Below are 22304 nucleotides of genomic sequence, written 5' to 3' on the forward strand. Positions count from 1 at the left end.
ATATTTAGAAGCCATTTCTTCTCTCATCTCATTTTGTATTGCATTCATGTTTTCTATTTCTTTTATTGTTTTCATTTTTCTTATTTCTTTTGTTCTCTTTGTCCTAGTCTATGTAATTTTTTATTTCTATTAATATGATTTATTTTCTTTAAGAATTGATTGTGATTCATGCTTCATTCTCTTATGTCTTTAAATTGATTTTGTAACACCTATATCTAAGAAACCATTACACTTATTACTCATTTAGCTTTTATCCAAGACTAATCATGTTAATTTTCATAGAGTCTAGAGAAAAATTAAAAGAAGAAAAATAATCATATAATTATATTCTTTTTTAATCATAGTCAATTTCAACTAATTTTGGATAATTTGACAATGCTAAAAAATTATATACTTCACGTTTATCTGACAAGATCGATTTTAGACTCCATTTGAAATTCAATAACAAAAAAATTTAACAACATTAATAAATTTAAATATAAATTACTAATAATATAATTTTTAAGATATTAAAGTATCATTAAAGAAAAATCTTATTAGCTCTCGTACCAAAAAGTTAAACTACCTTTCTCTTAAAAAGTTGAGTGGAAAATGAAAAAAAAAAAAAACTAATTTAATGAATTTTTTGTTTATAAACAAAGGAAGAACCACTTAATTAGCAAAATAATCATTTTCTTCCGCTTAATTCAACAGTAGATTAATAGTAAAACCAAAGGAAAAAGAAAAATTTCCTGTTTGTTTGAGACTACAAAAAGCAATTAATAAACACTGTACAGTGGTCTCTGGTCAGTAATTATCCCAAACACATCCTTACTTTAACCGTTTCGCCTTACCTCCGTCAAGAAGCCAGCACCAGATACCAACACATATACGCAACACGACTACAAAAGGACTTCTTCGGAAAGAAAACACACATTGTAATCTTGGATCGATCAAAAGCAATGGCCGGAGTATCTTTAAAGTGCGGAGATTGTGGGGCCCTCTTGAAGTCCGTTCAAGAGGCTCAAGAGCATGCGGAGCTGACCTCTCACTCTAATTTCTCTGAATCGACGGAGGCTGTCCTCAATCTTGTTTGCACTACTTGTGGCAAACCTTGCCGATCTAAAACAGTATGGTTTCATCGATATTAACTTCTTATTTGATTTTGGAGAAGTTTCTTTGTTATTATCATAAGTGGGGTTAAATTTAGAATTTGGAATTTATTAAAGTTTTGGAAATGTTCTTTTTTTTTTTTTTTTTTATTTGTGGGAATCTGGAAGTATGAATCTAACTTTACTTTATGGAATTGAACTTAGTACTTGTGCATGTTAGTTTCAATTGTATAAGATTCGGTTTCAAGCTTGATTTAGTACTTTCTGTGGGTGGGAAAACAGTTTAGTTTTTTAGGTTTTAATGAAGTTTGATTCTTTTCTCAATATTATCTTCTGATTGATTTGGACGAATTGGTTTGTAATTATCATAATTTTGGAAGATGAAATTTTGAATTTTTTTTGTTTTGTGGTTCCGGTGGGATTTTGAATCTGTGTGCACTGGAACTGAATTAGAGTTAGTAACTATTGCATGTTAGTTTGAATTATATGAGATTAAGTATCAAGTTTAATTTGATGCTTGGTTTCCTGGTGCGAAAAGAGTTTAATTTTGTTTGGATTTTAAGTAAAGTTTGATGTTTTAATTCTTCAATGAATCAATTTATTTCATCTAAGAAATTTAAGTGTATAGCATTTTTCTTTTTCTTTTGATGAATTAATAATTATTTAGCTGAAGAGCTTTCTGTGTTTTGGTTTTATTTTGCGATGAAGGAAAGTGATCTTCACACAAAGAGAACTGGGCATACTGAGTTTGTAGATAAGACTTCTGAGGCAGCAAAACCAATCAGTTTAGAGGTTCCAAAAGCACCGATGGACGTGGATGAGCCTGTTAATGCGAGCACCAGTAGCCAGCCTGAAGGTACCACTACCATCTCTATTTCAATGGTCACGTGATAATGTTTCTAATGTTTCAGCAAGATTTTCTCACTTATGGTTGTTGGGGCTACCAATGATGGGTTCTACATTGATGTATATTTCAATTTTGTACTCATGTAACACATTGATATTTATTTCTGTTTTTTCTCTAGAAATGGTTGCTCCAGTGGTTGACCAAAAGCTTCTTGAGGAACTGGAAGAAATGGGTTTCCCAAAGGCAAGGGCAACACGGGCTCTTCATTATTCCGGTAAACTCATTGATTAGTACTATTTTATTCTTTCTTTATTGGAGTCAAAGTAGTCGTCATTCAATGTGGCTGAGATGGGAACAATATGTAGAGTTTTGTTCATTTGATGGATTTCTTTTAGGAACTGGAGTAAGTTCAGAGTAATCAATTAGAGATCTTTTGAAGATTATTAGTGGCGGACTTAGTGTTAGAGTATGAGTAGCACTTTGGCTAATGAATGCACATACTGTGTATACACAACCGACACCAGGCTGCCAAATGCAACTGTAGAGGACATTGATATGAACCAATTTCTGTCAAATTGATGACCTAATCTTATTACATGTATACTGGAAAGAATAAAGATGCCTTTTAAGTCGCGTTGGTGCCACAGTGAGATGATAGTAAATCAATTCACGGTCCTATGTGGATTAGATGTGCAGACGATTGAAATGCATTCACTAAATCCACAACATAACTCATGCAATCCAAGCATGGATCAAGTTGTGATGTGGTTAAATGGGAGGAAGGAGACGGTCTACAGTTTTGGACTTTCTCTCAGTGTCTTTATCTTGATAGTGGCCTTATCCAAGGGTTTTGCAGTAATATTGTGTTTACTTTTCCTTCAGGTAATGCCAGTCTTGAAACTGCTGTTAATTGGATTGTTGAGCATGAGAATGATGCAGACATAGATGAAATGCCCCTGGTAGGATTTATTGTTCGCTTTCTATCATTTGCATTGGGAGCATCTTTTGTTCACTTTTTTTTCTTTCCCCCCCCCCCCCCTCTCTCTTTCTCGGATGTGTGTGCACCCTTGCATGACTTCACTTCGTTTGTTTTCTAAGGTACCTGCTAACAGCAATGTTGAGGCTCCTAAACCTTCACTTACACCTGAAGAAATGAAGCTCAAAGCTCAAGACCTAAAGTAAGATGTATTAGCATGCAATTTTAGCTTACCATCTTTAAAATTTAATTGTTATCCTGTCACCTTCTTATTAAAGTCTCTCTAGATACTATGAATTGTGGCTGCTGCTGCAGGCTTCCTGGTCTTGCATCAGTTAAAAAGTTTTCTTTTTTTTTTTTTAAATGGAGGGAGGGGAGGAGGTTTGGTTTCAGTTTGGCTTTTGGTTCGAATATTACTAGAGTAGATTAAATTCTGGGACAAATTCTTGTTTTTGAGTTTGTCCTTACTCCTCAGTCATATAATAGATTCATTTTTCTTTTTTGATCAATTGAATAAAGGGGACCATATTTACAAAATACAGTAGGTATTCAGAGGTTGTTTTTAATATGGTAAAAATGCCCTTGAGACTTTGTTTTGGTGGAACAGATTTTCAAATGTTTTGCTAATTTTTGGTTTGGTACCTCAATTTAGTTTTCTTTGACATTGTAAGTCTACTTCTGAAACTGAATGGACCGTTATTATATGGATGCCTAAAATAATGCCCTCTGGACATGAATCATATAATTTGACTTTGAGAGATATCTTTGAACTCAGAAAGAGATTTTTGAAGAATGAACATTTATCAGATTTTTTTGGTGCCCTCTCTCACTCCCTTCTCTCCTTCCCCAAACCACCAAAAACTTGCCTGCCTTGTCTTGTCTCATGCTTTTTGTTTCGTGCAAACAATATAAAGAGAGCGTGCTCGCAAGAAGAAAGAAGAGGAAGAAAAGAGAACGGAAAGAGAAAGGGAAAAGGTGCTCCTTGATTTCCTTTCAATTCTCTGTTATATGAACTTGCTGTATTAAATTATGTGCATTATTCCTTTTCCAATCATATTCTCAGTTTTTTCTCATTAACACGCACTGTATTTATACTACACAAGTCATATTTGAAAAGCTCAGGAGATAGAAAAGGATGTCTTATTTGGTTTTTATCGATGTCTGAGATCTAAAAAATGCAGCAACTTGCCATACTTTCTCTCTCTCTCTCTCTTTTGTCCTTTTCTTTTTCCAGCTTGTGGAAAAATTTGTGCAGTGCATATATTTTTTGAGGGGAAAAGTAGCAGCTTTTACACGACTGTCTCATGTGAAAGACAATGAAGTATGGATAGTCTGAAATTAGATCATTTCATTGGCATCCTTTTTAGAAGATAAAGCATATTTCTCACAGAAAGTTACATTTTCTTCCAGCATGTTTTGTAAAAGCAAGTTTTAACTATATAGTTTTGTTGTTGTATGCTTAAGCCCTTTTGGGTGGTTAGCACCTTTAAGATTGTCATCTTGTATCTTAGTGCTCACCTTCATTTATATATTTTTATACATTTTTTACTTCTTATAGGAAAGAATTCGTATTGGCAAGGAACTCCTAGAAGCAAAACGAATTGAGGAAGAAAATGAAAGAAAACGGTTTGTCTTAATCTAATGTAGCCTTTTATTGCACTTTTATTTGCTAAGGTCTTTGTTGCTTTTTCTTGTGTTAGTCATTTAGATGAAAGCTTTTTCTTCTCTCAGTTTGCTAGCTTTGCGGAAGGCAGAGAAAGAGGAAGAGAGGAGGGCTAGGGAAAAAATTAGACAAAAGTTGGAAGAAGACAAGGTTACTGCTGTCCTTCTGCTCTTGTCTTTTTAATTCTCCTGAATCTTTTAATAATAATTTATGTGACTTGATGAAATTTGAGAGGTTTTTCTTGTCTCATTCTATTAAATTATCTTGAAACTTTTAAGAAAAGAAAAACACCCTAATACCTATGCATTTCAACTTACTGTTGCATGCACTGCCTTTCATGTGTTGTTTAGTTTATAACTGGAACTGTCCATCTCTTGTTAGTTGATTTCTGATTACAGTATATATTTCACAGGCAGAAAGAAGAAGGAAGCTAGGATTGCCACCGGAAGATCCTGCAACAACAAAACCATCTACCCCTGTAGTGGAGGAGAAAAAGGTACCGATGATTATTTTGAACTTGATGTAATATTCAAAAACTGTATACTTTGCTGACATTCTTCATAAATGCTTCACAGAGCTCCTTGCCCGTTAGGCCTGCGACAAAGGCAGAGCAAATGAGAGAGTGCTTGCGAACTCTTAAGCAGACTCACAAGGTAACTAAAGATCTCCTTGTCCCCATGTTGAACCATATTTTACTTCTAATTCTCATTTGAATCTCTTGAAGTTATGTATCTTTCACTCTTAAGCGTGACTATTGGTTAATTTTGGTTTTTGTGAGACTAGGATGATGATGCTAAAGTGAAAAGAGCATTCCAGACTCTCCTAACTTACATAGGAAATGTTGCTAAAAATCCTAATGAGGAGAAGTACAGAAAGATTAGGGTCAACAACCAAACCTTTCAGGTATGAAACTTCCATTAAAAGTTTTTATATACCCTAAATGTTTAATCTCTAAGAAAGTACTGTGCTGTATCCTGCACACAGTACGAAATTATAAGGATAATAAAGTAGCAGAGTTCTACATACTGTAATTTTTCATGCTCTCTGATGGCGGATATGCTAATCTTTACATTTGCTTTTCTTGGTCCTTATGGGTTGTAACTTTAACTGCATTAAACAGGATAGAGTTGGTTCATTGAAAGGGGGTGTCGAGTTGCTGGAGCTTTGTGGATTTGAGAAAATTGAAGGGGGGGAGTTCCTTTTCTTACATAGGGACAAGGTTGAAATGGCGCTGCTGAATTCGGCTGGATCTGAGCTGAACTCTGCCATTAACAATCCATTTTTTGGTGTTCTTTAAATGAAAATAACGTCTATGTACTGTATAATGTTCTTTCCAGAAAAGTATCAAGGCATTTTCAAGAGTTATGCAATTCAGCCCTTTTACATGTTGATTGAATTGCAAATTATGTTTGGCAAAAATGAGGGCATAACTACTGAACTTGATGCCTTGATCTTATCAGAACCACCTTATTTGCAATCAAGTACTTAACATTTTCTTTCTGCTGTTCCTTTAAGCAAGTTGATAAAGGTTTTCTGATATTACCTCTCCACAGAGAAGGGAATTGTAACTTTTCAGTTACCAATTTGTTCTTCGGAAACCTGAAAAGCACCATAGAGTACATTGATGTTTCAACTATAAATCTTCAAACTAAAATGTGCATTGTTTATTATGGATGATCGGATGATGTGAGTTCTTGGTTGGTTAACTAACAATTAGATGATATGAGTTCTACCCTACACTGGGGAAGGGGGAGGTGGGGCCGGACCCAACCCGAGTCCCACCCACCCCTGGCTACGGAGTCTCAGCCTGGTGGTTATCTTTTCTTTCACATAAGCTCCCCTCGAGGAAATCTTTTCTCCCCCATAAGTTCTATTGATCCTTATTCCCTGTTGATCTTTACTTCCCAATTAAAATTTTAAGTCCTAAATGATCCAATCTCTTAGTTCCCTGGCTTCAGGGCACCAAGATTGCCATCCATTCCATACTAAAACTGGCAAGCAGCCAAACTTCATCGACTCTAAAACTCAAATTTCAAACTTAAGCAACGCCTTGTGAAAAAGTTCTTCATATACAAACTTTCTTACTTTTTGTCTACCAACTATTAGGTACTCAAAGTTCATCCTTTTAACTGTTAGATCTCTTGCATTTGACTGTTGTAAATTGCCTCTACAATCTTAATGCCTCTTCATTAAACAATAGTGAGATCTCTTCATGCCCTCTTCAAATCAACAACCTCTCCCGCCAAAACCACCTCAAGCAAATCCACTTCTTCAACCAAGGCATCTTCTCAAAATCAAATAGAAACCCACTTCATATCTCTGATTCATACCTCCAACCGCTCTCCAACTTTACCAAAATCCGCACCCAAACCCTCCTCCACAACCTTTCTTCCAGCAGCCACATAACTGCCCAATTAATCTCTTCCTCATCTTTACGCAAATCCATTGCCTACTCTCTCTCAATCTTTAACAGCTACCATCCCAAGAACTTATATCTCTTCAATGCGTTCATTCGTGGGCTCATGGATAATTACCGTTACTTGGATTCTATTGATCATTTTATTTGAGATCTGATATCAAACCTGACCACCTTACGTTCTCGTTTGTGTTAAAGTCTATTGCGAGTTTGAGTTTAAAAGGGCTTGCTAGAGCTCTTCATGAAATGATTTTGAAATGTGGGCTCGAGCTTGATTCATTTGTTAGAATATTTATGGTTGATGTTTATATAAAACTGGAGGAATTGAAATTGGCTCTTAAGGTGTTCGATGAAAGTCCTCAGAGATTTCATGAAGGGAGTACATTATTGTGGAATGTCTTGATTAATGGCTATTGTAAGGTTGGGGATATGAGAAAGGCTTTGGAGTTATTCGAGGCTATGCCATTGAGGAATACTGCATCTTGGAGTAGTTTGATTAATGGGTTTTTTAGGATAGGAGATTTGGAGCAAGCGATTGAGCATTTTGATCAAATGCCTGAAGGATGTGGTTTCTTAGACTACAATGGTTAATGGATTTTCACAGAATGGTAATCATGCAAAGGCGTTGTCTGTGTTTTTCTAGGATGTTGGATGAGGATGTGAAGCCGAATGATTTCACCATTGTCTCAGCTCTTTCTGCTTGCGCAAAGATTGGTGCCCTTGAAGCTGGACTGCAAATACACGTATCTGAAAGACAACGGTTTCCGGTTAAACAGAGCAGTCGGGACTACATTGGTTGATATGCATGCGAAATGTGGGAATATCAATTCTGCAAGTCAGGTTTTCAAAAAAGACAAAAGAGGAAGCAATTCAATGCTTCAAACAGATGATGTACGCAGGTCTCACCCTGTACTGCTTACTCGTAATTCTATTTAAATTTGAGATAATTTCTTGGATGAGCTACACCTTTCCATATTTGCAGGTATACAACCAGATGAGATTGTCTTTCTTGCTGTATTAACTGCGTGCGCACATGCTGGCAAAATCGATCTTGGACTTAATTTCTTCAACAGCATGAGGCTTGATTACTCCATCGAGCCCACCATGAAACATTGTGCATTGGTAGTTTATTTGCTCTAGGTTGCACGGAAACGGAAACGAAAGACGCAACACGACATTGACAGGATACGGGAATACAAAATTTTCTAAAAAACCTAAAAAACGAAATGTTAATATATATATATATATATTCTAGATTTTCTATTGCATTATTGTTTTTGTCATTATAAAAAATACAAATTAAATACAATTAATATAATTGGGTATGCTGTCAATTATAAAATCGCTATAGACCAAGAAAAAAATAATTTATAAAAATATATATATTTATATAGAGATTTTTGAATGTAAAACAACCAAGAATTAAGAATATTCATATAATAAAAAAATTATATAATAGAGAAAAAATCAAGAATCATCTATAAATAGAAAGAAAAATAAATAGGAAAAAAATGTTAAAAGTCTTTCAAAGTAGGAAATCCAATTAAATGGAAAGATTTGTTAAAAATATTCTAAAAATTTTCAAAAATAAATAAATATATAAAAAATAATAGGAAAAGTTTTTTGAAGTTTCTGAAACGTGTCTGGAGAGTTTTTAAAGAATTTTGGTGTTTGAAACGTGTCTGACACGAAAATATAATTTATTTTAGAATTTCCGTGCAATCTAGGATCAATTAGGCGGGGCAGTTCGGCTCAATCAGGCTCTCAGGTTCATTGAAAGCATGCCAATAACCCCAGATTTTTGTAATATGGGGAGCACTTTTTTGTGCTTGTAGGGCTCACAAGAATATCAAATTGGCAGAGTTAGCATCACAGAAGCTCCTGGAGCTTGAACCTAAGCATCCTGGGAGTTATGTCTTCCTATCAAATGCTTATGCTGCAGTAGGTCGATGGGAGGATGTAGAGAGAGTGAGAGTTCTGATGCAGAATAGAGGCATCAAGAAAGATCCAGGGTGGAGCTATATAGAGGCAGAGGGCCAAGGCATAGATTTGTAGCTGGTGATCAAGCTCATAAGGATGCAAAAGATATATACTTGAGATTAGAAGAAATAGTGGCAGGTGCAAGAGAACAAGGATATAGGCCAGGAACTGAGTGGGTACTTCATAATATCGAGGAAGAAGAGAGAAAAGATGCATTAGGAAGTCACAGTGAGAAGTTGGCACTTGCATATGGGCTTATCCGTACTTCACCCCATATAACTATAAGAATTGTGAAAAATCTTAAGAGTTTTATTGCCATTCTCTGATGAAATATGCTAGCAAGATGAGTGGAAGGGAGATTATACTGCGAGATATAAAGGGGATTCCATCATTTGAAGGATGATGTTTGCTCATGCAGAGATTACTGGTAATGCAGTATGTGATGCTTGCTTACATTATCCTAAATTTTATATGGAGAGGAACCATGCTCAACTAACCACTTTCTTTCACATATATTTGACATGAATTATTGGTATGTTAGGCCGGGCAGCTCGGCTGCGACAAGCTCACAGGGCAGGTCATATGGATAGCTTTTTTCTTTTCTCATGTGCTTGTGGGGCTGTCAGGAAAACAAAAATTGACAGAACTTATACACTTTAAATTAAGAGTAAAGTTCAAAAAATAATTATATACTTTGACGCTTCCACATAAATATTTTTTATATCAAATGAATAATATGTGTTTCTTTCTTTTAGCATTTTTTAGACAGAATTCAATACTTTTCTCATTTTTTAAATTATAAATATTAATAAAAATATAATTCTTTTATAAATTAAGTGTATTTAATTAATTTAGCATTCGATTAGATATTTTACGATCATAAAAAATTATTAAAACATACATTTTCTTAATTTTAATTAAATTTTAAAAATAATTTTTTAAAATAATATTTTAATATATTTATAAATTCTTTTATGCATTGTTAGATGCTACATTGTTTATAAAATCATAATTTAATAAATAGTCCATATTAATACATGCAAAACTATGTGAAAAAATAATAAAAATATAAATGTATATCTAAAAAATTACTAAAAAAAAATAAAACATACAGTACTCTTTTGATGTAAAAAATATTTCCGTCCTTCAAGTGAATAAATATCAAATTATAAGGTAATTTTATGAATTTTTATATTTGTATTAATTCAGAATGATGCCAGAGATATATATTTTAACTAAAAAAAAATAAGATAAATTTTCAATTTTATTGATTGAATAATTATAAATATATGCCTTCAGACTGTTTTAATAATGGGATGTTAAATAAAATAATAATAATTTTAATTATTAACATGACACCTATTACTTTATAATATGGTAGTATAAAATTGGTTTTTAATCTTTTAACTGAAAAGAGACCTTAATACTGTTAACTAATATTATAGAATAGGGCATATAAATAATGAAGGAAATTACATAGTGCGAGAAAAGAAATTCTGGATGTATATTATTGGCCCCGAAGAGTAACAGTGATATTCCAACTCTGTCCCTCGATAAACACGAACACGTGCCTGCAACCCAACTAATTAAGTCTTCCTAATTCTACTCTTAACTCAATATCTTATTTGCTGGCATAGCATTCTTGTCTCCAAAACCAAAATAAATCTAAAAGAAATTCTTATCTATATTTTGCTATGTTATATAATTTTATTATTTAATATTTATCGATTTCTTAACCTTTTGATTCCCAAGCTTGAAACTGAGCTTTTTCATCAAATTGGTGTCTCACTTTCCCATACAATCCCAATATTTGAAAAAGATGGAAGCAAAATCCTCCGCAGAAACAGTCCCCAATAATGTTGACATCTCACTGAAATCCTCCTTTGACTGCCCATTACCCGACTCCTTCGATTTAAACTCATTTCAAAACAATGGCTTTCGCTTATCTCCGATCATATATTTTACCTTTACTCCTCAAACTCTAGCTCCTAAACTCTAGCTCTACCATTCCCTCTGCTTTGTTTCTCCAGAATCCCTCCTCCCTTACTCGTCAAACTCAGCTGCTCTCTTCTACAGACGTTCGCGTACCTTTCAAACTCCCCAGTATGAATTCTGGTGCTCCTATTCATATAAAGCAATCCCGTAGAGGGTTGCTTCTTTGCTCTTCCACATCACCGTCCCTCCCCACCAATGCAGGCGATGAAACCTGCATCTTCCTCGATGATAATTATAATGATAATACAGTTGCTATTAGTTATTTTATTTGTAATCCTACCATAGACCAATTCAAGATTGTTAATTTTCCTGTCCCCATTTTGCTATAGGTATAATATTGCTGCTATTATTTTGGCTTTTGACCCTTTAGAATCTCGTTACTCCGGTGCTAGAAAATGGATAAGTGTAAGACAATCGAAATCTTTAATAAATTTGATTGACCTATAATTTAAATGAAATATAATTTTTATCCGACATATCAACAATTCAGTTTTTAATAATCATCAATACAGTTACTATATAAATTATATTGGTTCATCAATATTAATAAGTAAACACATCATCAAGTGGTTCATCTTGTCAAATACAAACAATAAGTCTAAGAGTAAATACTGTAAAATAAAATTTTAAATAATAAAAAATACATAAAAAAATAGTTACGCTATGCTTGAGGAAGGAGAAAGTCGGGCTGTCAAAAGATAAGAACTGCAAAAGATCTAACTATCGCCTGAAAAATTAAGTTGAGACTTTCAGTCTCGGGAGTGAGTTAAAATCATATAATCCAAAAGTAATTACAGAAGTATTATAAGTAAGATGATATTAACAAATCAATTTGGATTGAATGGAGGAGCAACATCAAAGGTGACCACTTGTGTTCTGAAAATTGCAATTATACAAACAACATATGGCCGTGAAAGGGAAAAACATAAGAAAAAGTGTTCAAGCAACATGGTGAGCATTACACTTTGTTCTTTCACTTAACCATAAATTATGCTAAAATGGAGAAAAGAGATGAGATCTTTAAATATTCTTATTCTTAGTGATTAGAATAGAAAATCACTAAAGGGCATCTCTGCTTCAAAAATGAAAGAAAGTACTATACATAAGTTGATAGAAGCTGTTTTTAAGATGTTCATCATTAGATAATGCAATTGGTTCAGAACTTAACTATTTAATAAATATATTTTCCAGAGTGGTATTTTTCTTTGAGTCAGAAATGGCTGGGCAAATACGGATTTGATTAGATTAGTAAAATAGACAATATTGGTAAGGAGTAACTTGGTATGCAATTTCTTACTTGGCTCTTATCAATCTAATAGAATTTCTCATGCTTGGTTAATGCTTAGCTCATTATAATCTTTACTTTATTGCAGTTTTATAGTCTTTGCAATACTTGATTTTGTGATTAAGGTAGCAGCAGAACTGTTTGATATGTTGGAAGGGGAAGCATTCAACAAAGATTTGCACCAAGAAGCTAGTATATTGATAGAGGCCTATTCTAAAAAAAGGCTCCCAACATTGTTAGACTTTATTATCTATAATAATGATCAATGAATAATCTATGAGACACATACAAATCATAGATATCAACATTCATATTGATCATCAAATCTTAATGCCTAAAACTATCATACCATAATTATTAAGAAAGTTTAGTAATAAATATTTGTCTCTATTATAGTACAATTTTTTTTTTTTTTGGAATGAATGATGGACGAGTGCTTGAATCAACAGGTATGGCTTTCCTTAGTCAAATCTTTGAATTCTTTAGAGTCTTTTGCCTTCTGTCTCTGATGGATAGAGAATAAAAGTTGTCGTAAGATTTGACGTATTGGGAACTATAGCCTAGGAGTCATTATATACAAACCTAATAGGATCTCATTAAGCCTATATGGATTAGAAAATGGTATCCACACATTTAACTCATACCAAAATCAGTAGTCTATGGACTCTATATAAATGAATCACTTTAAATAAGTCCACTAATAAAACAGCTATTAATATAATTATCATTAAATATGTAAGCCCACATAATAGAGATTAAAAACCTAACAATATCCCACTTGGGCTACATATGAAACTTGAAACAATTATATCAAATGAAATTTCTTATGCTTATATTGTCTTGTTATTTCTTTAGACTTCCCCTTAGGTACATTCTAGTCTATTTTCTATATCAATATGAGATTATGTCGGCTTTCATCACATATAGGCGTGACTAAAACCTTTCATACTCACTATATTAATATATTCAATAATATAGATCAAGTATGGATGACTGACATGGAAATTACATGCAGTGTGATCTCAAAACATGCTCATTTCTAACTAGTTCTTCTTTATTCTTTAGAGAGATCAATCCATAATCACAATCAAATTTAGAGGTATAAAAAATGAAATGAATCATAAACTTTGTTATACATAAATATAACCATATAAACATGTATCAATCCATAGAACATCTAAAGTAAAACTCCCACTAAATTAAGGTATCACTAAATATGTCCACACTCATATAAGCGGTCTGCTTATGAAAGGCCTTAGGTGGCAAACCCTTAGTCAACAGATCTACTATCATGGAGCTTGTCCATATATGTTCTATACAAATTTAACCACTCTGAATTTTCTCTTTAATAGACAGAAACTTGATGTCAATATATTTTAACCTTTAGAGCTTCTGTTGTTATTGGAATATAAAAAACTGTAGATTTATTGTCACATAATAAACTCAATGGCCTTTTAATGCTATTAACTACACGCAGTCCTGTGATAAAATTTTACAACCATATCCTATGATTAGATGTCTCAAAATAAGTTATGAATTCTGCAACCATGGTTGAAGAAGTTATGAGTTTCTATTTGACATTTTTTCAACATATAGCTCCTCTAGCCAACATAAAAATATAGCCCGAAGTGGATCATTTACTATATTGGGATCACACAAAATCAAAATCAGAATACCTAATGTTCTCCAAACTGTCTGATCTTTTATATGTTATCATGAACTCCTTTATTCTCTGTAAATACTGCATAACACGTTTGGCTGCTTTCCAATAATCCATTCTAGATTACTTAGGTATCTGCTCAATAGTCTTATTATAAATGCTATATCGGGAAGAGTACAAATTTGAGCATATATTAGACTTCCAATTACTGAGGCATATGAAATCTTTTGCATATCCTTTATTTCAAAGTCACTCTTGGGGCTTGACTTGAGGCTGAAATTATCTTCTTTAGTTATAGGTATATCTCCTGAAGAGCAATCTTTTTGCCGAATCTACTTAGCACCTTTTCGATATAGCCCTTTTGTGATAAGCTAGAATACCTTGAGAGCAATCTCACAGTATTTGTATGCCTAACACAAAAGAGGCGCCCCTAAGACCCTTCATCTCAAAATTCTTAGTGAGAAATTTTTTGGTTTCATGCAATAAGGTTATATCATTACTAGCCAGTAGTATGTCATCAGTATACAACACAAGAAACATAAACATACTTCCATTGAATTTGTGATATATACAATCATCAACTATGTTTACCTCAAAACTATATGACATAATCACTTGGATGAAAGTTGTGATACCATTGACAAGAAGCCTGTTTGAGACCATAAATGGATTTCTTTAATTTACACACCATAGAATTTGAACCTTTTGATTCAAAATTTTCTGGATGAACCATTTAAATTGTTTTATTAATGCTTCCATTGAGAAACACTGTCTTTACATTCATATGATGTAACTCTATATCAAAATGAGCTACAAGTGTCATTATTGTCTTAAAAGAGTCCTTCGATGAAACTGGAGAAAATGTCTCTTTCTAATCAATGCCTTCCTTCTAAGTGAATCCTTTAGCGACTAGACAAGCCTTATATCTTTCGATATTGCCTTTTAAATCCTTTTTAGTTTAAATATCCATTTACAACCAATGGATTTTGCACCTTTAGGCAATTCAACAAGATCCCATACCTCATTGTCTTTCATAGATTTCATCTCCTCTTGCATGGCATTTGATTCAACGTTGAGAATTAGAACTTTTAAGAGCTTCGCGAAGGTTGATTGGATCATTTTCCACTAAGCCGGCAGAATCTTCTTATTCCAGGAGGAATACATAATAATTATTTATAATTGCATTCCTCCTTTCTTTAATTGACCTCCTAAATGGCACTTCTTGAGGTTTTGAGTTTGCTCTGTAGAAAGAATTTAATTACTTACTACCTAATCACTATCAATAAAAATATTGGAAAGAGAAACAAATTTCTCTTCTTTAAAGATATTTTTTTTCATTAAAAGAGACATTTCTTATCCTTCCCCCACAAACTCTACACATCCTTAAGAAATCTCACATTTCTCGTCTTAAAAAAAGATCGGGTAGTGGGATCATAAAACTTAAATTTTCAAGAGCATTCTACATATCCCAAATAATAGTAACTAACCGTCTTAGAGTCCAATTTCTTTTCATTAGGCCTACAAGGTCTTGCTTCAACTGGACATCCTCAAATGTGTAAGTGCTTTATATTGGATTTTTAACTATTGCTTTGCTGGATACTCTATTAAGGATATATATTGCAGTCTTTAATGCTTCTCCCCAAAGAGATTCAGGTAAAGAAGAATGATTGATCATACTTCTTACCATGTCCTTAAGCGTCATATTTCGTCTTTCAGCAACACCATTCATGTTGGATTTTCCTGGCATAATGTACTGTGGGATGGTACCGCATTCTTTTAGGAAGTTAGCAAAGGTTCATGCACGTTGTTCACCTGATCCATCAATCTTCCATAGTATTCTCCACCACCATGGTTAGGTTTGACAACTTTAATTTTCTTACCAAGTTGAAGTTCAACTTCAGCTTTGTAAAACTTGAACACATCTAGAGATTGAGATTTCTCACTTATTAAATATAGGTGGCCATATCTTGAGTAGTTGTCTATGAACGTAATAAAATATTATTGATCATTCCATTTTGGTGTAGGAAATGGATCATAGATATTTATATGTGTTAGTTCTAAGACTTCTATACATCTGTTGGTACCTGATTTCTTTATATTTTTTGTCTTTCCCTTAATGCACTCAACACACAATTGAACGTTTGTTAAATCAAGGGAGTCAAGAATTCCATTCAACACAAGCCTCTGAATTCTCTATTTAGAGATATGGCCTAAATGCTTATGCCATAAGGAAGCAGAATTCTCAATTAATTTGCACTTTGTAGCTTTTGAACTAGTGTGTAAAATTTCATCGCAGAAAGCAATAGTTTCTAGCATATAAAGATAGATCAACTAAAATACCAGCACCAATAAACCTAACAGGCCCCTCTCTGCCACCTCCACCTGATGCTAAACTCCTACCTTGGAGAAAAAACAGTATTAAATTGAAGAGATCCATCCAGATGCTGAACTTGTTTCGGAAGCTAAAGGACATTATGGAAGGACCTAACTTGCCTATTAAATCGGTCAATATGAGAAAGATGCAGCTTGGAGGTTCTAATGATGGAAAGGAAGGATTGGCCGCCTCACTAGCAGAATTGACAAAGAGGTTTGCTTCTGATGTTACCTATTACTGTAGGAAATATTTTGCACAAGCAAGGAATACATGAAAACACGGTAATATTTTTCTTTCTTTCTTTCTTTCTTTCTCTTTATGGTATTTTAAATGGCCATACTTCCTACAAATTGAAGAAGATGTTCAGAAGTATGAAAACCCAATCCTAGATTTGATAATAGCCATCAATTCCTTTCAAACAAATGACATGGTAAAGCTGCTCAATCTTTGAAACAATTTTGAATCTGTCCTTAGAGTCTTAACTGGTGAATCACAGGTTAGTAAAGCATAGATTCCTCAATTACCTTCATTACAAATAATAAGTGTTACCATTAATAATTTCATTCATCAAGTATCTAATGTAACAGGTGCTAGTAAAGTTTGAAGGTTTTCCTACAAAGAAGGTGGAAACATTGACGTTCCACTAAGAATTTTCTCATGCCTACTTACTATATTCTAGTCCTTTATCCATAAACAAATATGAAGCAGATTGATCTAAATAAAAAAGAAAATATCAAGCAAAAAAAAAATTAGAGTACATGTATAAATACGTGTTCAGTCCCATTTGTTTGATCTTCAATGTGTTTCTTCTCAGAATCCATTTCTATAAACAAAAAAGAAACTAAAGTTAAGTTAAGAAACAAGTAACTTTTCTTCGTTTTTTAAAAAATAAAGGAAAATGGTAATAAAAAAAATAGAGAAAGATGAAAAAGAAATAAAAGAAAGAAAGATGAGAGTTTTCAAAAAAAAAGTAGTCTAAGCCTTCGAGAATTCAAAGCTTTTATGTGTCCAAAATATTCGTTTTCTTTATTTAGAGAAAACCGGTTGGACCAGTTGGACTGATTTAATTTGGTTCAATTTGGTCCAAACCAATTCAATTGCAAAACTAGTTTTATAGTCAAATTAGATCGAATTAACCATTAGTTTTCAGTTGAACCACTTGAACTGGTCGATTCAGTCTGATTTTTAAAATATTGTGTAACGTTTGCCAATTTTATGTTCTTGGATAACAAGTTTCGTTCTACAAGTTTTCTCTGCAGCATTTTGTATTATTTGTGTAAGTAAAAAGACAAGTATACCCTCTCTCCTAGCAATCAACTCACTAGTCTATGTTTCTATCTAATTTTAAAAACATTGAAAAATAAACAAATTTTAAAAAGTCTAAAATCAAATGAAAACAAATAAAACACTAATAATGTCAAATATGTAACTAGTAAAATAAAAATAAATTTATATAGAAAATAGAATGTCAATGTAATCATTATTTACAGTTTTGGTATTTTATTAAAGTTTATGTCACATATTGCACAGTTTTGTAAAAAAAATTTATGAATGTATTTCAAATAATTACAAGTCTCATTGTTGTATTTTAGATAAGTAAAAAATGTATTTTAATAATATTAAAATATTGAAATATAAATGTCTAATATTTTATGATTTTTTTTTTCTTTTCTGCTACCATACTTAAGACATCAACGTTCTATCGAGAACTTTCTCATGCCTACTTATTATATTATAATCGTTTACCCATAACCAAATATGAAGCAGATTTAATCTAAATAAAAAAGAATACATGAAGCAAAGTGAAAATAAAAAACTATAGTACGTGTATAAATACCTGTTCAGTCCCATTTGTTTGACCTTTAACGTTATTCTTCTTAGAATCCATTTCTAATAACAAAAAGGAAACTTAAGTTAAGTTAAGAAATCAGTAAGTAAATTTTTTTGTTTGTTTTTCAAAAAATGAAGGAAAATGGTAATAAAAAAAAGAGAGGGAAAGATGAAAAATAAATAAGAGAAAGAAAGATGAGAGTTTTCCGAGAAAATGTAAGGTAAACCTTCAGATTTAAGTTAAGAAATAAGTAACTTTTTTGTTTGTTTTTTAAGAAAATGGAGGAAAATGGTAATGAAAAAAAAAAGAGAAAGATGAAAAAGAAATAAGAGAAAGAAAGATAAGAGTTTTTCCAAGAAAAATGTAGGGTAAACTTCTAAAAATCTGAAAAGCAGTAGCATTAACGACATCATTTCTAGCCGTGAAAACGAGAATTTACGGTTGTGAAAAAATGTTCACGCCCGTGAAAATGGCCTTTCTCCCAAAAACTTGAAGAAATCACAAAAGAATTCATGGCCAGCATTCCCAGCAGTGAAGATGGAAAGGTCATGCCCGTAAAGAATGACAACTCTCCAAAACTTCAAGAAATCATAGTAGAGTTTATAACCAGAATTCCAGCCATGAAAGGAGACTTCTCAGCCTTGAAGAATTGCTCATGGTCATGACGGATTCCAGCTTTTCAAATCTATTTTTCGCGCCGATGATTTACGACCGTGAAGAATTCTTCCTACCTGTAAAGCTGCATTTATAAAGATTATTGAAACGACTATTTTTGTATATAATGAAGGTGCATCGTCTCTATTTCACCTAGAAATTTTTAAATATTATTTCTAAGTGTTTTAGGTCAAGCAAAAGCATTTATTGTAAGCCCCATTATACATTTACTCTCAATAACTTCAAATCTTTATCTTTTTCATCTTGTATTAAAGATTTAAGCTTGGGATTGAATCTTTAGGTAGTTGGATATTTAATTCTTATATTCAAAGTTCAAAAGGAGAGATTGAGTGTTTAGGTAAGGGATTAAAAACTCTTGTAACTAAGATTGAAAATCTTAGAATGAGTTAGAGTGTGAGCCTTTGAAAAATATTTGAGTTTGTTCTTAGCCTTGTAAAAGAACACAAACAGAGTTAGATTTGTAATTTTACTTGACAGTATAAATCTCAAGAGAATTCTTGAAGAAGCGGATGTAGGCAAGAGTTGGCCGAATCACTGTAAATTCTTGGTGTTGTGAGTTATGCTTGGTTTTCATTTTTGGTTTATCTTGTTTTTTGATTTTTAATTTCAACCAATTCACCCACTATTGGTTGTTACTAGAATTACACTCTTCTATTCTTATCTTTCCTTAATTTATTTTTTATTTGTTTATCCTTTCAGAAAATAATTTTTTAATTCAGTCCTTCAACTAATTAATTTCTTCAAAAAATTCTTAAAATTAAGAATGATAATAGGTCGTTTATTTTTTTTTTATACTCTATCCTACTGCTGCCTAATAAGACGGTTTGAAAAATATACAATAAGATTTTGACAGGTTTAAATTTAGTTTTTGATACTCTTGAAAGATTCAAGCATAGATAGTACGTATCCGTTTAATGTTAATTTTTACTTATAAATTTTTAACTTTAATTTGATTGATTTAGTTTTTATAGATATTTTCCTTTATTTAATTAGTATCTTTGTTTCATTAGGTTATTTCATTGATTTAATGTTTTTTTGATTTTATTAATTTTTATACATTAAATTAGACAGTATATTCACCACCTTGAAGACTTGGGAGATAGTGCCTCCTTCAGTAAAGCTTTTAAACAAGGTTGATTGCTATTTTAGAAAGGTAAATGTGGGTTCGGATTTTGACGAGAGAGCGTCTCTTCACAACATTAAAGCTGCTTGCTTGTCACGCTCATGAAGATCAAACTATAACCGGAAGCGGTTGAACGGAATAAGGATGAAGACAAAAGAATCAATGGTAGATCTTTCCTCTGGTTGCATAGAGATAGCACTGAAGGTAAGTACAGTTACGTTGTTTATCAAAATGAATTGAGGAAACTATAAGTTAGATAATGACCAGATTACTTGACCCATGGTATTAATGTTGGCTTCTCTTCTAGGAGAGGAGAGGAGAGAAGCAAACAGATCAAAAAAGGGGATGAAGAATTTGGTAAAATCAATCAAAAAATGAAAGAAAGTGTTCAAAATGATATGCAGAGTGTTTCAGTTAGCATTTCGGGTCTATAGCTTTGCTGGTGGACAAGACGATTGCGCTCATAAGTTAGCCAAATAATTGGTTGAAGAAATATTAGTTCATTTATAAAAATTTTTATAGTAATTTTAAATTATGGCCGAACATCAATATTTTAATTTTGAATATATACGGACTTTAAAAAAGAATTTTTTTCTGAATTACATGTAGATGAGAACACATATTCACCTAATTTATGCATTTTATTGGGCTTGATATATAGACCTACAATCATAATTTCTTCGTTAGCTTCTGCAATTTCATGAGCACATGAAGCAATGCTTCTAGAAAGAATGTACCTTTCTCAGTCACACATGCAAAAATATACTCGAGGATTATCTTTCTGACAACAGTCTGAAGCTGGCAGTACAAAAATCAAATCATTAAGTCAAGCAATGCATCTAAAGATTGGCAAAAGGGATAGATGTTACTTTTTTGGTGCAACCACATCATCCAACATAGAAAAAGTTGACCATTGTGAACAAGAATCTTAAACATGTAGAATAACAATCAGATTAGCTGAAGTTGGTCGGGGCTACAGAAGTGAATTGGTGTCCTTACAATACCACTTGGTGGGTTTCTGCTACAGATTTTGTCATGGCTGAAAGGAAAGAAAATTAAAAAAGAAAAAATAGATTATATTAACCAACCATTAGATAAGGAGAATATTATAAAGAATGAAAGGATGTGATTATAAGAAATTTACCTCTGTCATGCATCATGTCCAACACGATATGAGCTTCATGCAGCCTCTCTCTTCATGTAAGATGTGAAGCAACCACTCAGTAGTATACTGGCGAGGCAGATAATTATGAGCAAACATTTCTTCAGATAATTGGAGTAAATTTTCGTACGAAGCCTTGTTTGGGAAGAATCCTCTCTGCTGCATACCAAAAGGGAGAGACAATGCATCTATCTCTCTACTTGCCTTGCAAAGGCTTCTTAGTAACGTGTTGTATGTAACTTTATCGGGACTATAAGCATTTCCATTCATTAAATTAAACAGCTCTATAGCATGATCAATTTCACCTGCTCTGCAGTGTGCCTCAATAAGAATAATAAAAGTCACTTGATTTGGACATATGCCCTCAATCTGCATCTTTTCAAACTGAATGTATGCATCCTTGATCCTATCTGCCCAGCAAAATCCAGCAATTATACTGTTGTAGAGGTACAAATTTGGCATAAACCTAGTTCCTTTAATTTTATACATAAGCTTCAATGCAAAAAATTTCGATGCTTCAAGAGAATTAGCAGAAAATCTTAAAATGCTTTTCCTAGGCAAGAAAGTGCCTTGACATAGCAACTGGAGTAGCCTTTCTCTCATCCTCGCAGATGCTCTGGTTACCTGGCACAATCTTTTCTTGACACCATTAATATTTCTACAAAAACCAATGACTAGGGCAATGTCGTTAAGCATCTCTCAACATCCTATCAAGATACAAACATCCCTTTTCAATCTGATTATTCTTCACTAACCCACTTATTAGTGCAGTATAAGAATCTAAGCCTGGAGGAAAGGCATTCTGTATCATCTTCTCAAACAATTGATGGGCTTCTAAAATGCTTCCACTCCTGAAGTAAGCATTGATCATTGTCATATACACAGTTTCATCAGGATGCACACCAGCTTTAAGCATTCTCTGAAACGAACATTTTATTTTCTCTGCTTGGACAACTAATGATGGAGTCGTAGACAGCAAAAGTTAGGTTTCAGTCGTTTCTTTTCCATCTGATCCAAAACAAGAAATGCGATCCTTTTGTTGACAGTATTCATTTACCATTACTGAATAAGTGGAACCATGCCCCAATCTTGCATGATATCAATCAAGGACTTGATGAAATCAGAATGCCCATTCCGACAAGGAGCTAAAAGTGAAAGGTGAAGGAATGGCATCCAACATCAACCATTTTCCCCAAGCAAGCCAGAGCAGCACCTGTCTTTCCTCT

At 33.0% G+C, this 22304-nt stretch overlaps 2 protein-coding genes and 1 pseudogene across 2 annotated transcripts; 2 read left to right on the plus strand and 1 right to left on the minus strand.

Annotated features, from left to right (window-relative positions):
• The first annotated feature begins 693 nt into the window (after nt 1-693).
• LOC8264978 (vicilin-like seed storage protein At2g18540) lies at nt 694-6077 on the plus strand. Its single transcript, XM_048371022.1, has 12 exons — nt 694-1109; nt 1800-1947; nt 2117-2212; nt 2821-2897; nt 3037-3116; nt 3829-3889; nt 4473-4540; nt 4646-4727; nt 4990-5073; nt 5153-5230; nt 5361-5480; nt 5698-6077. The coding sequence occupies exons 1-12, from the start codon at nt 942-944 to the stop codon at nt 5872-5874; spliced, it is 1239 nt and encodes a 412-aa protein (XP_048226979.1). The 5' UTR covers nt 694-941; the 3' UTR covers nt 5875-6077.
• A 696-nt stretch (nt 6078-6773) lies between these two features.
• LOC8264981 lies at nt 6774-9727 on the plus strand (annotated as a pseudogene).
• A 10994-nt stretch (nt 9728-20721) lies between these two features.
• On the minus strand, nt 20722-22232 carry LOC8264983 (pentatricopeptide repeat-containing protein At5g62370). The gene is made up of 2 exons (XM_002527981.4): nt 21061-22232; nt 20722-20955 (listed from the first exon to the last, which is right to left on the minus strand). The coding sequence occupies exon 1, from the start codon at nt 21772-21774 to the stop codon at nt 21073-21075; it is 702 nt and encodes a 233-aa protein (XP_002528027.1). The 5' UTR covers nt 21775-22232; the 3' UTR covers nt 20722-20955; nt 21061-21072.
• Nucleotides 22233-22304: the final 72 nt, after the last annotated feature.

Source organism: Ricinus communis, chromosome 2 (assembly GCF_019578655.1).
Source record: "Ricinus communis isolate WT05 ecotype wild-type chromosome 2, ASM1957865v1, whole genome shotgun sequence".
In the NCBI taxonomy this organism is placed as follows: domain Eukaryota; kingdom Viridiplantae; phylum Streptophyta; class Magnoliopsida; order Malpighiales; family Euphorbiaceae; genus Ricinus; species Ricinus communis.